The sequence below is a fragment of the Balaenoptera physalus genome (genome assembly GCF_965194825.1).
Source record: "Balaenoptera physalus genome assembly, chromosome: 14".
NCBI classification, from domain to species: Eukaryota; Metazoa; Chordata; class Mammalia; order Artiodactyla; family Balaenopteridae; genus Balaenoptera; species Balaenoptera physalus.
The window spans coordinates 28481882-28497513 of NC_138893.1; the positions used below are offsets into that span (position 1 = coordinate 28481882).

General features: G+C 43.4%; 1 protein-coding gene across 1 annotated transcript in view; it reads left to right on the top strand.

Annotated features, from left to right (window-relative positions):
- ADAM12 (ADAM metallopeptidase domain 12) overlaps positions 1 to 15632 on the top strand; it is a 383219-nt gene that overhangs the window by 57699 nt on the left and 309888 nt on the right. Inside the window, exon 2 of the mRNA XM_082423180.1 lies at positions 3205 to 3341. Coding sequence (XP_082279306.1) covers positions 3205 to 3341 — 137 coding nt within the window. The remainder of the gene's footprint in view (positions 1 to 3204; positions 3342 to 15632) is intronic.

Consider the following 15632-nt stretch of genomic DNA (forward strand, 5'->3'; position numbering starts at 1 on the left):
GTCTTGGAGGATAAAGGTCCAGGGGACTAAGAATGTTCTTTATATTTGGTTCATGCAGCTTCAGTTTGATTATCGAATAGTAAACCCCATGAAGGTCCCCTGCCCAGCTTCCCCCAAGTCAAGGATGTGGCCTTGCTGCCTCTCCCGGCTCCCCCACTGGCAGAGGCAAGCTAGTGATGCAACCAAGAGACCTGGATTTCATGGCACCATCTCTTTCTTCTAAGACAGGCAGCTTCTGAATGAGTCCTGTTAAATGCAAAGACACTTCCTCTAGGTCTCTGAGGCCTGGGTGATAACCTTCCATGCCTTTGAGCATTGTGGCTGGACTAACCATGAAAACCTTCGCGTCTTCTGCGGCTGGGTGGTGGGTGATACAGGACTCCGGTTTTAGGTTTAACAAGCCTTGGGCAATTGGCTTTGCGATTAAGTACTCAATTTAACAACCTACTTGCATTGGAAACTTAGGCTAACAGAACTGCCAGGAGTAGCTTATAATCCAATTGGTTTGTTTATGTAGAGGAAATTTGAAAATGTTTGCAATCACTTTCTGAGCAGTTTTACCTGACTTTTCAGAAGATTAACATGTCAGCCGGGGTAACTCTTGGCACGTGGCATGGTTTTCACTGGCTGAGGGGAAAGTTCAGACGGATCTGCCGTTTTCACCCCATAATTGTGGGTATTTCAAAGCCTTCTTAATCCAATTCAAACAACACACCAGCACTCTTTCAAGATAAGTTCAGTTAATGGCAGGCACTCTTAGTCCTGCTCTGCAGGAGCTGTGTAACTGGATCAGAACTCACATTGTTTCAGTAAATTCCAACATGGGAATCCCACTGAGGGTCCTGAGCAAGAGACCCGGGGCTTGGCAAACCTTAGAGAGCAATGCTGATGAAACCAGTTGGTGTTCTTCGTGCTTCCTGTGTATCATCTACCTCGGGCCTCCCCGCCCTTTGCCTCGTTTTATGGAAAAGGAATGCACTTGCTGACCCTCTGCTGACATGTTCTTCCCACGGCTCTGGATGGGGCTGGAAGGTTCTCATCTTCACGTCTCATTTCTGTGCTTCCCATCCCAACAAATAAAGGTCTCTCCTCCCTGTGCATCAGAAGTAGCCCCTCCCCCCCACTCTACCACCACCTTGTTTTTCTCATTAAATTTTATTTTGAAATCATTTTAGATTTACAGAAGAGTTACAAGGACAGCATGGGGTGTCCCCGTAGCCCTGTTGTTTCAGGGTCCTGGTTACTCTCTGAAATGGTCTTATTCCTTCATCCGTCTCTCTCCCAATATAATAATACAAATCACGAGGGCAGCTTGATCTGTGTCCCTCTCTTAGACACACAGGATGGAGAGAACCAAGTGTGCTGGGACGAAGCTGTATTTAAGAGATGAGGGCCCCCACAGTGTAGGCAGAGGGGGCTGGCTCCAGGTGACATGAGGGTGTCCTGGGCTGAAGCGGGAAGAATGGGCTTTTTGAATGGAAGACATCAGGTCTAGAGGGCCCATCACAAGGCAAGCACTTAACAGATAGTTGGCGAATGAGTGAGTGAGTGAATGAGTGAACGAAGAGATAAGTGGGCCGACGACTGGACCAGGACCGATGGCTAATACGTGGTCGGGTTGGTAGTGATGCCGGGGTGTGTCTTACTCCAAAGCCCATGCTTGTAACGACTCTGCACCATCTTGGAGCACATTGGAGGGCATGAAATCAAGCCACTGGATGAAGTTCATTTATTCAAGATCTGTGTGCCATCAGTGACTGCCCCCTCTGCAGCCAGGAAAGACTTCTGATGAATTCCGTGCAGACGGCCATTCTTTCCTCCATCCTGCCCTCCACTAATGTCCACAGATGTCACCACCTGGAGCCAGCCCCCTCCGCTTGCACGGCTGGAACCCTCATCTCTCCAACACACGTTCATCCCTGAAAACTCAGCTCATCCCAGCCCTGAGACCATAAGCCCTCCTCTCCTTGCTCCCCCGGCCCATGGTCCTCTCTCTCCCTCTAGAGCGCCATGTGGCCGACGGCCCCAGCTCATCCCTTCTGCCATTGGCCATAGTCCCAACTTTCGGTTCATCCTTGGTCCCTTGGCGCTCAACAACTGGGAATTTTAAATGCTTCGTGACCAGCTTGAGAATTTTCCAGAAAGGCTGTGTCAGACAGTTAATACTCAAGTAGTAATCCTTTTGTAACCTGAATATAACTGCAGACTTCCACACTGAGGATGATAAAATGGTGTGGATTTAAAAGTATTTGGGGACCTGTAAAATGTCTAGGATTAAAATTTCAATACCATTTGTGCCCAATAAATGCGAACTCTTTAGTAACTTGAAACTGTGGTATTATGACTCAGGTCTGAAAATTATGAGTCCTGGTTGAAGAAATGGGAATAACATGTGAGGAATCAGCTCCCGTCCTTTACCTTGAGGGATAGACTGTGGTCGCACCGAATAGCAGGAGGGTGACCTCATAGGGGAGCTAGCCCGGAGAAATTACTGTATTTGTTAAGAAAGCAATACATTCTCCAGAAGAGAAAAATGTTACACTTTCCATTAGGATTGTTTATGGAAATGGGGCTACACTGAACCTGAGTCAGTATATTAGCTGGTTTGACAGTACCCCGGGAAACAAGATCACATAATAGTTGATAGAACGACTTTATTTTTTTTTTTTCCGTGAACCAGTCTAGTCAGTCTGAACTTGACAAATTAATTTTGTCTATAGAATCACTCCCATAAGCACATAAAATTAGCCTCCATAAGTACAGAGAGCAGAGTTGGCATTGTGTTTAACTGATTTGCTGGAACTTAAGTAAATGGATTTAGTCTTAATATAGCTAAAGCCCTGAGACTTTAAATAGAGCTGATCTTAAGCAAAGCATTAATTCATCATTTAAAAAGTCACGGCTCGTGGGTTTTTGTTGCTCGTTGAAGGACAGAATTATATACTTTGAGGATGCTAATCACCCAGCACATGCCACAGGGCTTGAAGGAAAAAATTAGCTCTTGTTTTCTTTGTTACAAAATTTTTTGTGTTCGATTGACAGAGAATTAATCAGTTTTAACACTTGACTATGATTTAATAGATTATGGTGTTTCCCTGGCCTTATTCAACTTCCAGATATTTTCATTGAGTCATTGATGTCATACTTCTGATGCTAAACTCTTCCAGACTGGAATAAGCATGGAGACTTTTCTTTATGTTGCAGGGGAGAACTTGGGAAGCAGATTCCTACCTTCCGTGCAACAGGCCGGCGCGAGGGACGGGAGAGGAGCTTACGAAGTGGTCAGTGCCTCTCTTTTGAATGGAGACCCGTGGAACCCAGTGACAAACGCGGACACAAAGGTCAGTTTTTTTGGTTTCGTTTTTCTTCTTGACTTTTCAATGACTGAAGTTTAAAAATCACATTAACTGCATTCATATTCTCTTATTCAAGTTTTGTCTTTATCTACTTTAATTCCAACTTTATCCTTCCTTATAAAGTGAAATCTTCATTATTAAGAAGATAAAATACAAACTGGTTTTGATGTGACAGTTCTGATGAGTCTCTCAACACTGTTTGTGTCTGTGGAAACTTATTTTTCCAAGCACACCAGGGATAACATTTCCAGATATGCAACTTTCAGCTCATCTTACTTGAGTGCTAGATATTTTTCATTCATGTCTATTTCATTAACATTTCAGTTTTATCGATTAATTATTGGTAGAAACATTTTAATGCAACTTTTAAAAAAAGTTTGTAATGAGTTTTTAAAAAATATAAATTTATTTTTTTATTTATTTTTGGCTGTGTTGGGTCTTCCTTGCTGTGCACGGGCTTTCTCTAGTTGCCGCGAGCAGGGGCTACTCTTTGTTGCGGTGCGCGGGCTTCTCATTGTGTTGGCTTCTCTTGTTGCGGAGCACGGGCTCTAGGCGCTGTGGGCTTCAGTAGTTGTGGCACGTGGGCTCAGTAGTTGTGGATCGCGGGCTGTAGAGCGCAGGCTCAGTAGTTGTGGCGCGCGGGCTTAGTTGCTCCACGGCATGTGGGATCTTCCCAGACAAGGGCTTGAACCCGTGTCCCCTGCATTGGCAGACAGATTCTTAACCACTGCGCCACCAGGGAAGTCTCTGTAATGAGTTTTAATGCAGTTTTATGCTTTGTTTACTTTGACACATGTTTGATTTGAGTCTTCTATGACGTAAAAGAATAATATAAAATAATTGAAATATTAGTGATTAAATTTCATATTTTGATGAGTTTTGTCTGACAAATATAAGTGACTTTCTTAAATTTCAGAATTGTTGGAACAGTTGGAAAGGGATAAAATCTATAGAAATATGAGCTCTTTGGAGAGATCATACAGATGGCTTTGTCCTTGTGTTATGTGGAACTATTTTTAGAGTATTTTTTATAATAGAAAACAGATTATTTTAAAAGAGCAGTTGAGATTGTGAAAATGTTCTGTAGTGTTCTGGAAGGGCTGCAGTGGGCCACCTTTGTGTCCATAATGATAATATGATTTACATCATTATTTTATTTTCTAAAGAGGCTTTCAGCTGAAAGTGAGCATTCAGAAATGTTGGGTTAAAGGATCCAAATGCCAAGTCTAAGCTTTTTCAATATTTCTGCTTCATGGAGACTGTTGCAGATGGAATATACAAAGTATAAGTCAATCACGGGTGACATTGATACTGTTTCCTAGAAGAAAAACTTAAGACACTAAAGAAAATTTCATCATGCTACTAATTTGCAAAACGAGAAATGATACGATAGATTCAGAAAAAGAGAAGTATACTATGTTATAAAGAAAGTATATCTTTAAAATATTGATAGGCACTAATTAATAATATAAAAATATGGAACAATCTAAAGTTATTTGGGTGGTGGAAGCCTTTATGGGAGTTTTTCCCTGGTGGTAGGGTTGCCAGATTTAGCAAATGAGAGTACAGAATGCCCCGTTAAACTTGGACTTAGGTAAACAGTGAATATTTTTTGGCGTAAGTCTATCCCATGCAATATTTGGGATATTGTTGTTTATCACAATCCAGATTTAACTGCCGTCCTGTGTTTTATCTGGCAGCCCACCTTGGAGGGCATCAGAGCAACAAGCTGATGAAGGTTCTCAGTATGCCTTTGGAATGGACTAGTTCAGGTTGGCTCTAGTTTGTGACCTCCAGCTTCATCCTTACTACCAGCTCGCCACCTCGCAGACATCAGGAGGCATACCAGAGGGGGAACTGGCACATCCGCCCTGGCCAAGCTTACAATCTGATGGCCGGGGGCCACCAGCACCATCTTTGTAGAAAACTAGGAAAAGCCATTATTGTTTGAATGCTGTCCCACCTCCTCTAGGAGTCTGCATCCAGGAATAGAACCAGGCAGGAAGTAGGCACATACCTACTGACTAAAATAACTCCAGGTCACTGACATTATTTAAGGGAACAGCGACCTGGGTGGTTTGGGGAACAGCATCTTGTCGTACTGCCGTGGGGCTCATCTCAGCGTGTGGCTGTGGAGTCAGCTTTATGGCTCTGTAATTACCATGCGCCCCCTTAATTGGTGGTTAACCACTAAGACCTTGCATGAACAGGGTGCATGTAAATGTCTGTTAACGTGCGTGTACCTGCGTGCCGTAATTCTTCACGGGGTAGCTGTGTATGTTTGTTGTGGGAATAAGGATTCTGCCAAATGGCGTGTTTGTGTACGTCTTTCTTCGTCATCAAAATAACAGTCAATGCTGTAATTTTTTTTTTTTAAATTTTTGTTGGGGGGTGGGATTTATTGAAATCTTTCCTTTATTGTGCATCTTCAATATCTAGGACCGGTATCCTGTTTTCTCCATCCTGAATTCCCCTCAGAGTGCACAGCTGGGGGCAGCTGCAGTGGCTGATGCCTTTTTGGCCACAACATCTTTTGTTCACTAAATGGCGGGGGACAAACTTTGTCCACAGTGCCTCATTTTGGTCATAAATCTGACCAACTTTTGGGAGGCAGACCATGACCAATTTTGTCCCCTGGTGCTAAGAAGGCTTGTTCCTACATTGAGGAGGATTCTGTGGATAGGCCCCTCAATGTGCTAATTTTCAGATTAGGCCCTGTTGACAGTCTAAAATTCTCTGGATCTCCCATCTTACTAGTCTATTATGATCTGGGAAAGTTTTCCCTTGTTCCTTCTTCCCATATCTAGAGTTGCGCTATTACAAATATTCTACGTAGAGGTATATATATGATTGATGGCCTCAAGACATTTAGTTATCATTACTTTGTTGGAGGCCTCGTTAAATATTGAGTAATGCAAGAGACAACAGTCTTATAAAATAGATGGGATATAAGTAATACTACTAGTAACCGTAATTTTAAACTGCATTAATGGGGCGTATCTTCAAGTATGCAAAACATACCCGCTTCATGAATATTTTTGCTGCACAGCTATGCCTGCAGGACCTTAGAATACAGGCTTTTAGCTTTGCATTCCTGCTTTCCTGCTCCCTTGTTTTATTCCTTGCTGCCTTCTTTCCATTCAGCCAGTCTTTGACAATTTGACTTAATTGGTTTGAGGGAAGGCCCAGGCATCAACTTGATTCAGGCAAAAGTACTCAGATTCTCTTTTTCTCTCTCTCTCATCTATGATGGGGTATTATTATGTCCTTTACAAATCAAGAGTCAAGCCATCATTGCCACTGATCACATAGTTGAAAGAAGAGAGGATGGGAAGAGAACGTGACCTTGTGTGCATTGGAGAGCTTCCAGCATTTTGTTTGTTTGCTTGCCGTTGTTTTGATCTATAACATGAGTATAAGCTTATCTGCTCTTTCCTTCCTCTTAGGGTCATTGTAAGAATAAGATGAAACGATGGGTGTGAAAATACATTAACTAAAAACTACCACCCCAATGTAAGGTGATATGCAGAATTTAAAGTTTCTTTAGGGACCAACCTCCAATTTCATGTCCTAAAAAAGTTTACTCTGGATCCAGGGAAGACATATCAAGATGGGGTTGATTGTGAGATGACCTCAGTTGAGCTCAGCCTTTGAATGCTCCAGGAAATTTCCAATTTCCAGCTTTCTCACAGGAGAACGAAATGATGGAAATAGTACGTGAAATGGAAAATAAAAAGGCAAAAGGATTAGAACATGAAACCAGAGCTTCCCATAGCATACTGAGGATCTGAAAGATCAAATAGCTGCTAATTAAAATGGCAGAGGTAGAGTCTGCTGCATAGATTTCCATTTGCTTTGTTTCACTGCTGAGAAAACCAAGCCCTGCTTTTCCCTCAGATAACCATCCCCTTTCACGCCTCCGCAGTCAGACTTCTTCTCGGAGGGGTTGCCTCCTCCCCCTCCCCACCTCCTCCCGCAGGTCCTCTGCAGCCCTCTGTAGCGGCTTCCACCCCCAGCACTTCATCACGACCGCTCTTGCCAAGGTCATGGGTAGCCTCTCAACCTCTGAAGCCAGAGCATGCCTCTCGCTCTTTATTTTACTTATCTTTATGCTGATTCACTCTCCTTTGAAACTCTCACTTCCTTTGGCTCCTGAGACCCTGTTCGCTCTTGTTTGCTCTCATATGTTTTTAATTCTTGCCTTTGGTTCCTCTTCTTGGCTTTGTCCCTGAACTGTTGGTTTCCCCTGAGTTTCTTCCTCGGTGCGTTTCTGACTAAGGGCTCCTGCGGGTCGTGTCACTCCGTCCTGTGGCCTCACCGTCCACCTGTGGAAGGAGGGGCGGGAGCTCCCGTGAGTGACAGAAGCAGCCACCGCCCACACATGGGCTCCTACTACGTGGGACGTGGATCTGATCACCTCACCATCGTCCTCCAACATACACTGACTGACGATCCAAATCACCCACCCTGCTCTGACGCCTGAGATCGGGTCACTGACTTCCAATGGATCTTAGGCACCTCCAGCCGGAAGTTCCCAGTTGCCTTAATGGACTGTGTCCCGATGTGAAAACAGCCCCCCAGCCATTTTCTCCACTTTATTTAGTAGCCCATGGAAGATAAGATTGTCATCCCCCAGCTCCCCTCAGATCATGAGCTTGGAGACTTCTCATCCTTCAGAAGCTTCTCACGATATCTGACTCAGGTTCCTTCACTTGGTACCCACTCTGGAGGCTTAGCTCCCATCTCTCAGCCATCCTGTTCCTCAGTGGTAGCCTGTTGCCTAAATATGCCACGTTCTTTACTGCCGTGCTTGGCATTTGCTTTGTCCCTGCCACCTGTGTCCTACTCATTCCTGAAGCCCCAGCTTAACCAGCACCTTCTCTGTGCAGCTCATTCTGACCTCCCCAGCCACGTCTGTCCTTCCCGGGCCTATGTCCTAATCAGTCATCTCCGTGATGTGCAGGCACACCACGCACACGCTTCACTCGTGCGCACTGAGCCTGCGGACGTGGCAGAAACAGAAGCTAAGGACATGCAGCTTAAATCACACATCCATCCTCTCATCTCCCCGAGGAGCATGTGGCCGGGGGATAGGCCGGGGTCGGGGGTGGTGGGAGATCGGGTGTCTGCTGTTTCCTCTCTTCCTCCACCTGAAACAGGGCAAGTCTCGCTCCCTGAGAGCGAGTCTGGTTTTTCAGTTGGATGTCATTATACAGCAGGGACCCCAAAATAAGCAAACGCAACTGTGCTCAACCCAGCGGGGTTCAGGAGAGAAGAAATGGCCACATTGAACTTATAGAAAAGCACAAAAACCATAAGGTACTTAGAAGAGTACTGTTAACTCTGCCTTGGGTACCACTTCGCCTTCTGTGCTGGCTTTAGACCCTAACTCTGCGAGACTTGGGACTCAGCTCTTTGGCACGGATCATACTGGGCTGTCATCACTAGTTTATATTTGTGCTTCTCTCACCAGCCTGTGCCCTCCCCGCGGGTGGTGGCCTCAGCTTTATTCCTTCCTTGTCCCTTAGTGCAGTGTTCGGCATCCAGTGAGGATACGGGCTCTGAGCCTTCCTCTGTGCCTGGGGGCTGGGTCGCTCACTGGCGTGGAGGTGCCTCGTGCTACAGAAGATAGAGGGGACAAAACTCAACCTTTGCGTGTTATTCGAACGCCAGAGGGTGCCTGGAGAGCCTCTCCATTTCTGCAGAGAGGTGCAAACCACTCTTGGATGACCTGGACTTTTCAGACATTGCTGACCTCCTTGTAGCGAGTTTAGGTGCTTTTAAAATCATTTCGGAGGTCTTTTCTTGCTTGGAAGAACGTGACATTTTTCTCTTTTGTGGCTGCTAGTGTCCTCCCTGTAGTAACTCCCCATGTGTGCCTCTCTGTTCCAGGGGTTTACGTGGCCAGTCCTAGAGAGAATGAGTTTCCTCTTCTCTAAGGGAATATTCTGGTCATTGCAGGAGTTGCTACAGGCCAGCCGGTGGTGCCTGAGCTTGGCTGAGTAAGGTCAACGGTTAGCCTTTTGACTTATGGAACATTGAGCTTACATTAGCTTACAAGCCAGCCAGTAGCGCCTCCTCTTAGGAATATAATGTTATTAAAATACCTCCTGTGAGGCTTCTCATAAGAAACGTACAGTGGCTCCGAAGTTGGAACATTATTTCTGGACTGTACGGTCTCTTAGGATGGTCTGTTCTCCGCCTCCACCCCCTGTCTCTTAACTCCCATTGGACTCCCAACCCCACCCCTTGCCTGACAGTCCCCATGAGGCTATGTCTGCCACACAGGAGGCTCTTGTTCCGGCCTCACATAACCTACCCAGCCAAGATTCTGCCCACCCTTCTGGGAGAGGGATTAGCGAGGTAAAAGCTGGCACCCCTATATCTTTGGGAACTCAACTGTTTTTTAAGAGTTGATGGCAGGCAGAGTGGAAGGAGAAAAGGCTTTGGAACATAACAGAGATGGCTTCAGACTCCTGCACAGCCTCTGCCTTGCTGTGTGATGTTGGGCCAGTGACGAGCCCTTGCTGAGTCTGTTTCCTCGTTTGCAAAGGAGATGGTGGTGGTTACCCTGCTGTCTGACATAGTGCCCCCGGCGTGCTCAGTAAATCTCAGCCACTCTCCTTTCCCTTCGTTCATTCTGGCCTTCCTCCTTACACCAGGGCAGGGCCCCTCAGCCTCAGCCCTGTTGCCACTGGGGCGGGCGGGGGGGGGTGGTTCTCGGTTATGTGTGTAGGGGAAGGGGGCTGTTCTGTGCATTGTAGGATGTTTGCCAGCATCCCTGGTCTTTACCGTGAGAGGCCAGGAGCACCGTAAAGCCGAGAAGGGTAAGGAAACAGTTACTGAGGACTTTTGCTTTGGATGGAGCCAGGACAAAAATTGGCAAACTTTTTTAATGAAGAGCTAGACAGTAAACGTTTTCAGCTGTGTGGGTCCTATGATCTCTGTCACAGCTACTCAACTTTGCCACTGCGGCTTAAAAGGTAAAAGCGGCCGTAGATAATAAGTGAACCGATGGGTGTGGTTGTGTTCTGATAAAACTTATTTGTGGACATTGTAATTTGAATTTTATAATGTTCGTGTGTCATGAAATATTCTCCTTTTATTTTTCTTAACCATTAAGAAATGTGAAACCATTCTTAGCTCAGGGGCAGTGGGCTGGATGTGGCCCCCAGACTGTAGTTTGCGACCCCCCGGGCTAGACATACTCTAGATATGATCACACCGGGTGCCCCCAGCAGCCCTGCAAGGTGGATGTTGTGTGCACTTTGTAGGTGAAGATGCAGAAGCTCACAGAACAGGAAGTGACAGGGCTGACAGCTAGATTCTGGAGTCTAGTCTTTCCGTAGCACTCGGCTGCCTCCCAGAAGATCTTTAGCTTTCTTTCCCTTGTGCGTTGTATCAGGACTGGTTCATCAGTCTGGACTCCAGAGGCAAGGTCTCGGCTCAGAGGGACAGTGTGGAGGTCTCTGGCCAGCGCTTCCCCCAGCTGTCAGTCCTGCCCTCCGAGGCAGCCCTGGCTTTCTTCAACCGCATGTGAGGGCTCCGTCTCCGCTCCCCGTCAGGCCTCTCAGTGTTCTTGCTTCCTCTTTGGTCAGCACACAAAGGGCAGGAAGCAAGCCAACACGTTGTGCTTGGTTCCACTGTGTCCCCGCTTCTGGTTGCTCGCCACTCAGTCAAGGAGGGCTCTGGGCTACATTTCCACAGTGGTCTCTGCTAACTCATTTATTTCTTGTGACCTCTTAGCAAGGCCTTAATGTCATTTTCCAAAAAGTTGTCTATTGAATCAGGTCTCCCAACAATTTCTGCAACTTTTTTTCCTTCCCCAAGCTTGTAGCGTCATCATAGAACTGGGTCTTTTTTAAAAAGTTATATTTTAAAATAACAAATTTGGATAATGCTAGGAGATAGAGTGGTTTGCATTATTTAAACAGAGAGATGTTATAAAATATATATTTTTTATAATCCTTGGGTAAGACTCTCCGTGTTTGACTGATGTGTTGAGCATATTTGATATTAGGAGAAAAAGAGTTGGATGAATTCTGTTTTCAGTTTTTCATCTATTCGTCCAAGGATATGTCAGTGTCTGCTGTGTCTCAGGTTCAAGGTCAAGTTCCTGGGACCCAAGAATGGGTAAGACTCTATCCTGCCCTTGAGGACCTCAAAGTTTAGTGAACTAATGGTTGTAATAAATTTAATTAAGTATTTAATAAGAGATATGTAATTTTTAAAATAAATGATTTTAGAATAGCTTTATTTTTTTCAAGAAGTTGCTTGATGCTCATTTTCTTAATTTTTTAATTGAAGTGTAGTTGATTTACAATGTTGTGTTAGTTTCAGATGTACAGCAAAGTGATTCAGTTATACATATATGTATATATATGTCTATTCTTTTTTCAGAAAAAAAAAAAAAAAACAGAGTAGCTTTACATTTACTGAAAAATTGCAAAGATAGTATGGAGCGGTCCCATACTCCCCACACCCAGTTTTCCTATTAGTCACATTTACATTTGCATGGTGCGTTTGTAACAATTAATGATATTAATGATATTAATGAAAACAATGATAATTGTTTGTAACAATTAATGATATATGGCTTTTTTTTTTTTAACCTGAACTCTTTTAATAAGAGAGAAAGGTCCTGGAGATTGAGGACATTTAGAAGAACATATAATTTCTAGAAAGGATGACAATTTATAAATCAGAGTTTAGACTAAAAAGCCTATCTTCCCAAGAGAGAATTCATGTGTATCAATATTGCATTTAACAGTTTCATATCACGTGAAGGCTGAGGAAGCCATTGCCTATGCCTTGACTCTAGAATTTCTCTGAAGTTAAAACATAAACAACGAGGACTGTTCCTTCATAGTTGCTCAATAAACAGTCCTGATGGTGATGAGGCTGTTTTGTTCAATCAAAATTTAAAGCTCAGATTAAAAAAAAAAAATCCTCCTATTTTTGTGAAATATTTTTAAACTTATCACGAGAGTGCCTACAACCAAGTCCATAAAATCATGTTAAAAACAACAGAATTGAGTGCTATTATGTGACTGTGACATAATGCCTACGTAGAGAGTTCGTGTGAGATTTTCCTTTTGTGTTGATTAAACATGCTTATGATCCCCCCATTTCTCACACACATCCCTGTAAGCATAAGATGTGTGTTTCTCAGTGACGTATACCAGTATTTTACAATCGGACTTTTATTACTGCCTGCCTAAAGAGAAAAATTAAATTAATTAAAATTTGAATTAAATTTAATTTCTCTTTAAAGAGGGAAATTAAATACTAAAGAATAAGATTTTGTTGGGTAGTTTTAAGCTTTGGAGTGGAATAAACCATTGTAATACCTAAGAATTTTCACCTCCTCCCCAAGTACCAGTTTTTGCTCCTTTGAGGACAAATCTCAACCCATTGAGAATGCATGATGGGCACCGCACATAAATGGGCAAAAGGAAATGCGTGTCTCCCAGGACTCCATGTATTTACAGAAATATGCCCATTGGAGATTTGGGGCACGTAAGAATAAAAGTTGATTTCTTCCTCCCTCAAAGGCTGCTCTTGTTAGATTTTCTTAAATTAATTTTTATTGGAGTATACTTGCTTTATGATGTTTGCTTTTGCTAGATTTTTAAAAATAAGTGTTTTATATGAGAACCATTGTAGATTTACCGAAAAATTGTAAAGATAATACAGAGATCCCATATACCTCACATCCAGTTTCCCCTGTTATTAACATTTTAAATTATTGTAGAGCATTTGTCATAGCCAACACTGATACATTGTTATTAACTAAAGTCCATACCTTATTCAGATTTTCCTAGTTCTTACCTCATGTTGTTTTTCTGTTCTAAGAGTCCATCCAGGTACCACATTATATTTAGTAATCATCTCTCCTCAGGCTCTATTTGGCTGTGACAGTTTCCCACACTTTCTGTTTTTGATGATACTGACAATTTTGAGGGGTATGAGTCAAGGATTTTGTAGAATATCCGTCAACTGGGATTTGTCTGATGTTCTTCTTCTGATTGAACTGGGCTCATCTGTTTTGAGGAGAAGTCCACAGAGATGAAGTACTGCTCCCGTTCCACCATATCGAGGGCACATACTGTCAACAGGACTTGTCACTGTTGATGTCAACTTTGACCAGCTGACTGAAGTCCTGTTTGTCAAACTTCTCCACTGTAATTTTCTTTTTTCCTTCCTTTCTGTACTGAATTCTTTGGAAGGAAATCACTGTGCACATCCCACACTTAAGGAATTATGCTTCACCTCCTTGAAGGTTGAAGTAGCTACATAAGTCGTTTTGAATTTTTCTGCATGTGAGAGCTGTCTACTTTCCCTGTTTATTTATATAGTCAATTGTTTATTTATATAAGCTTGGACTCAGGGGTATTTATTTTATATTTTGTGATATAATCTAACAGTGTTTTACGTTGTTCAAATTGTTCCTGCTTTGGCCACTGAGGATTCTTTCGGTTGGCTCCTGTGTCCGTTTGATATATATCCATTATTGTGTGTGTATGTCTGTGTGTGTGAGCCCTTTGTTACTTTCTGTTGCAACAAGATGCACCAGGTTTATCTTATACACTTCCCGTCCCAGTCCTAAAATCAGCCATTTCTCCAAGGAGCCCTGGCTTCTGGGGAAATGGTATTAGAAACCAAGATCTGGGTGCTGGGTGTGCTCACTGCTACTGTAGTGTCATTGCTTCTTGCTTTTGTCAGCTGACAGAACAAGGAAATTTATGGATGTGCTCTTGCTAGATTAAAAAAAAAACAAACCAGTCTCGAATGCTGGATCATGACTGAGGCACACCATATACTTAATTCTTAAAATTGTATAATAGGAAATATAGCAGGAATTTGGCTTTTTTAAAAGAGGTATAACTCTACAGGTCAAAAAAGAAGAGTGGCTCTTTTCAATAAACTACATCAATTCTTTTTTTTTTTTTTTTTTTAATTTTTTTTTTTTTTTTTTAATTTTTTTTTTTTTTTTTTTTATTTATTTATTATGTTTATTTTTGGCTGTGTTGGGTCTTCGTTTCTGTGTGAGGGCTTTCTCCAGTTGCGGCGAGTGGGGGCCACTCTTCATCGCGGTGCGCGGGCCTCTCACTATCGCGGCCTCTCTTGTTGCGGAGCACAGGCTCCAGACGCGCAGGCTCAGTAGTTGTGGCTCACGGGCCCAGTTGCTCCGCGGCATGTGGGATCTTCCCAGACCAGGGCTCGAACCCATGTCCCCTGCATTGGCAGGCAGACTCTCAACCACTGCGCCACCAGGGAAGCCCCTACATCAATTCTTGAAATCAAACCCAATCATTTGTTCTTTTCCCTAAAATGTTATTTTAAAAATTTAACTCCCAACTCTCTAGCATTTGACCTAACTCTGGCTTTTCACACTCCTTGAGTTGGTCCATGCCTCAAGGCTGCCTTTCTGCTAATTGCTTGAAATTCATTTGACCTTTTCCTAAAAGTGGCGACAAAAAGATTTTCTTCAGCTGGCATAACCATTTTTAGGTACAACTGTTACTCAGCAAAGGTACTAAGGGTTCTTCCTTTTGCTTGAACCTACTAATCTTCTGAGCATATGATTTAAAGACATAGTCATAAACCCAGAACAGAGTTGGTGAGAGCACAGGATTAATGAGACCAGGACCAGGGTTATGGGTGTGTCTCCATTAGGATCCCTGGTTCCTGTGGGAGCCATTAGCCTGGCTCCAGTCCTTGGCCTTCCCCGGCATGTCTAACCCCAGCAGGCATCTCACAAAGGACCTCTGAAGGCAAACTCAGAAACCATTATGCATACTCTATTGCCCATCCCTGATGGATTAGCAGAGCTATATTTGTATAGGTAGGTGACATATTTTACATACTTTTCCCTAACTTTGGTCACCCACGACCCACATGCAAGATTTTAGCTTAATTACAGAAGCAAGTCACACTGAATAGTTTATATATGCTTGCTGTACATATTGATTTTTTCCCTCAAACACAGAAAAAGAATATAAATGATTAAAATGAAGTCTGTTATCAGGGAAACACATTATGCCATTTGAAAAGTGTCTCAGACCTTCAGCAAATTCTCTACTTTTTTCCATCCAGTAAGTGCTTCAGGGGGGCCATGTACAGCTATGCAAATTAAGTCCTGCATAGCTTGGGGAGGCAGGGTCCATTTGGTCCCTAGATTTGAGGGTGGTGGCCCTGCCTAGGAACCAGGCACCCTTCAGTGGAATTCTGTCTCACAGTTTAGAGGGGAAAAATTTTGCTGATTAAAGATGA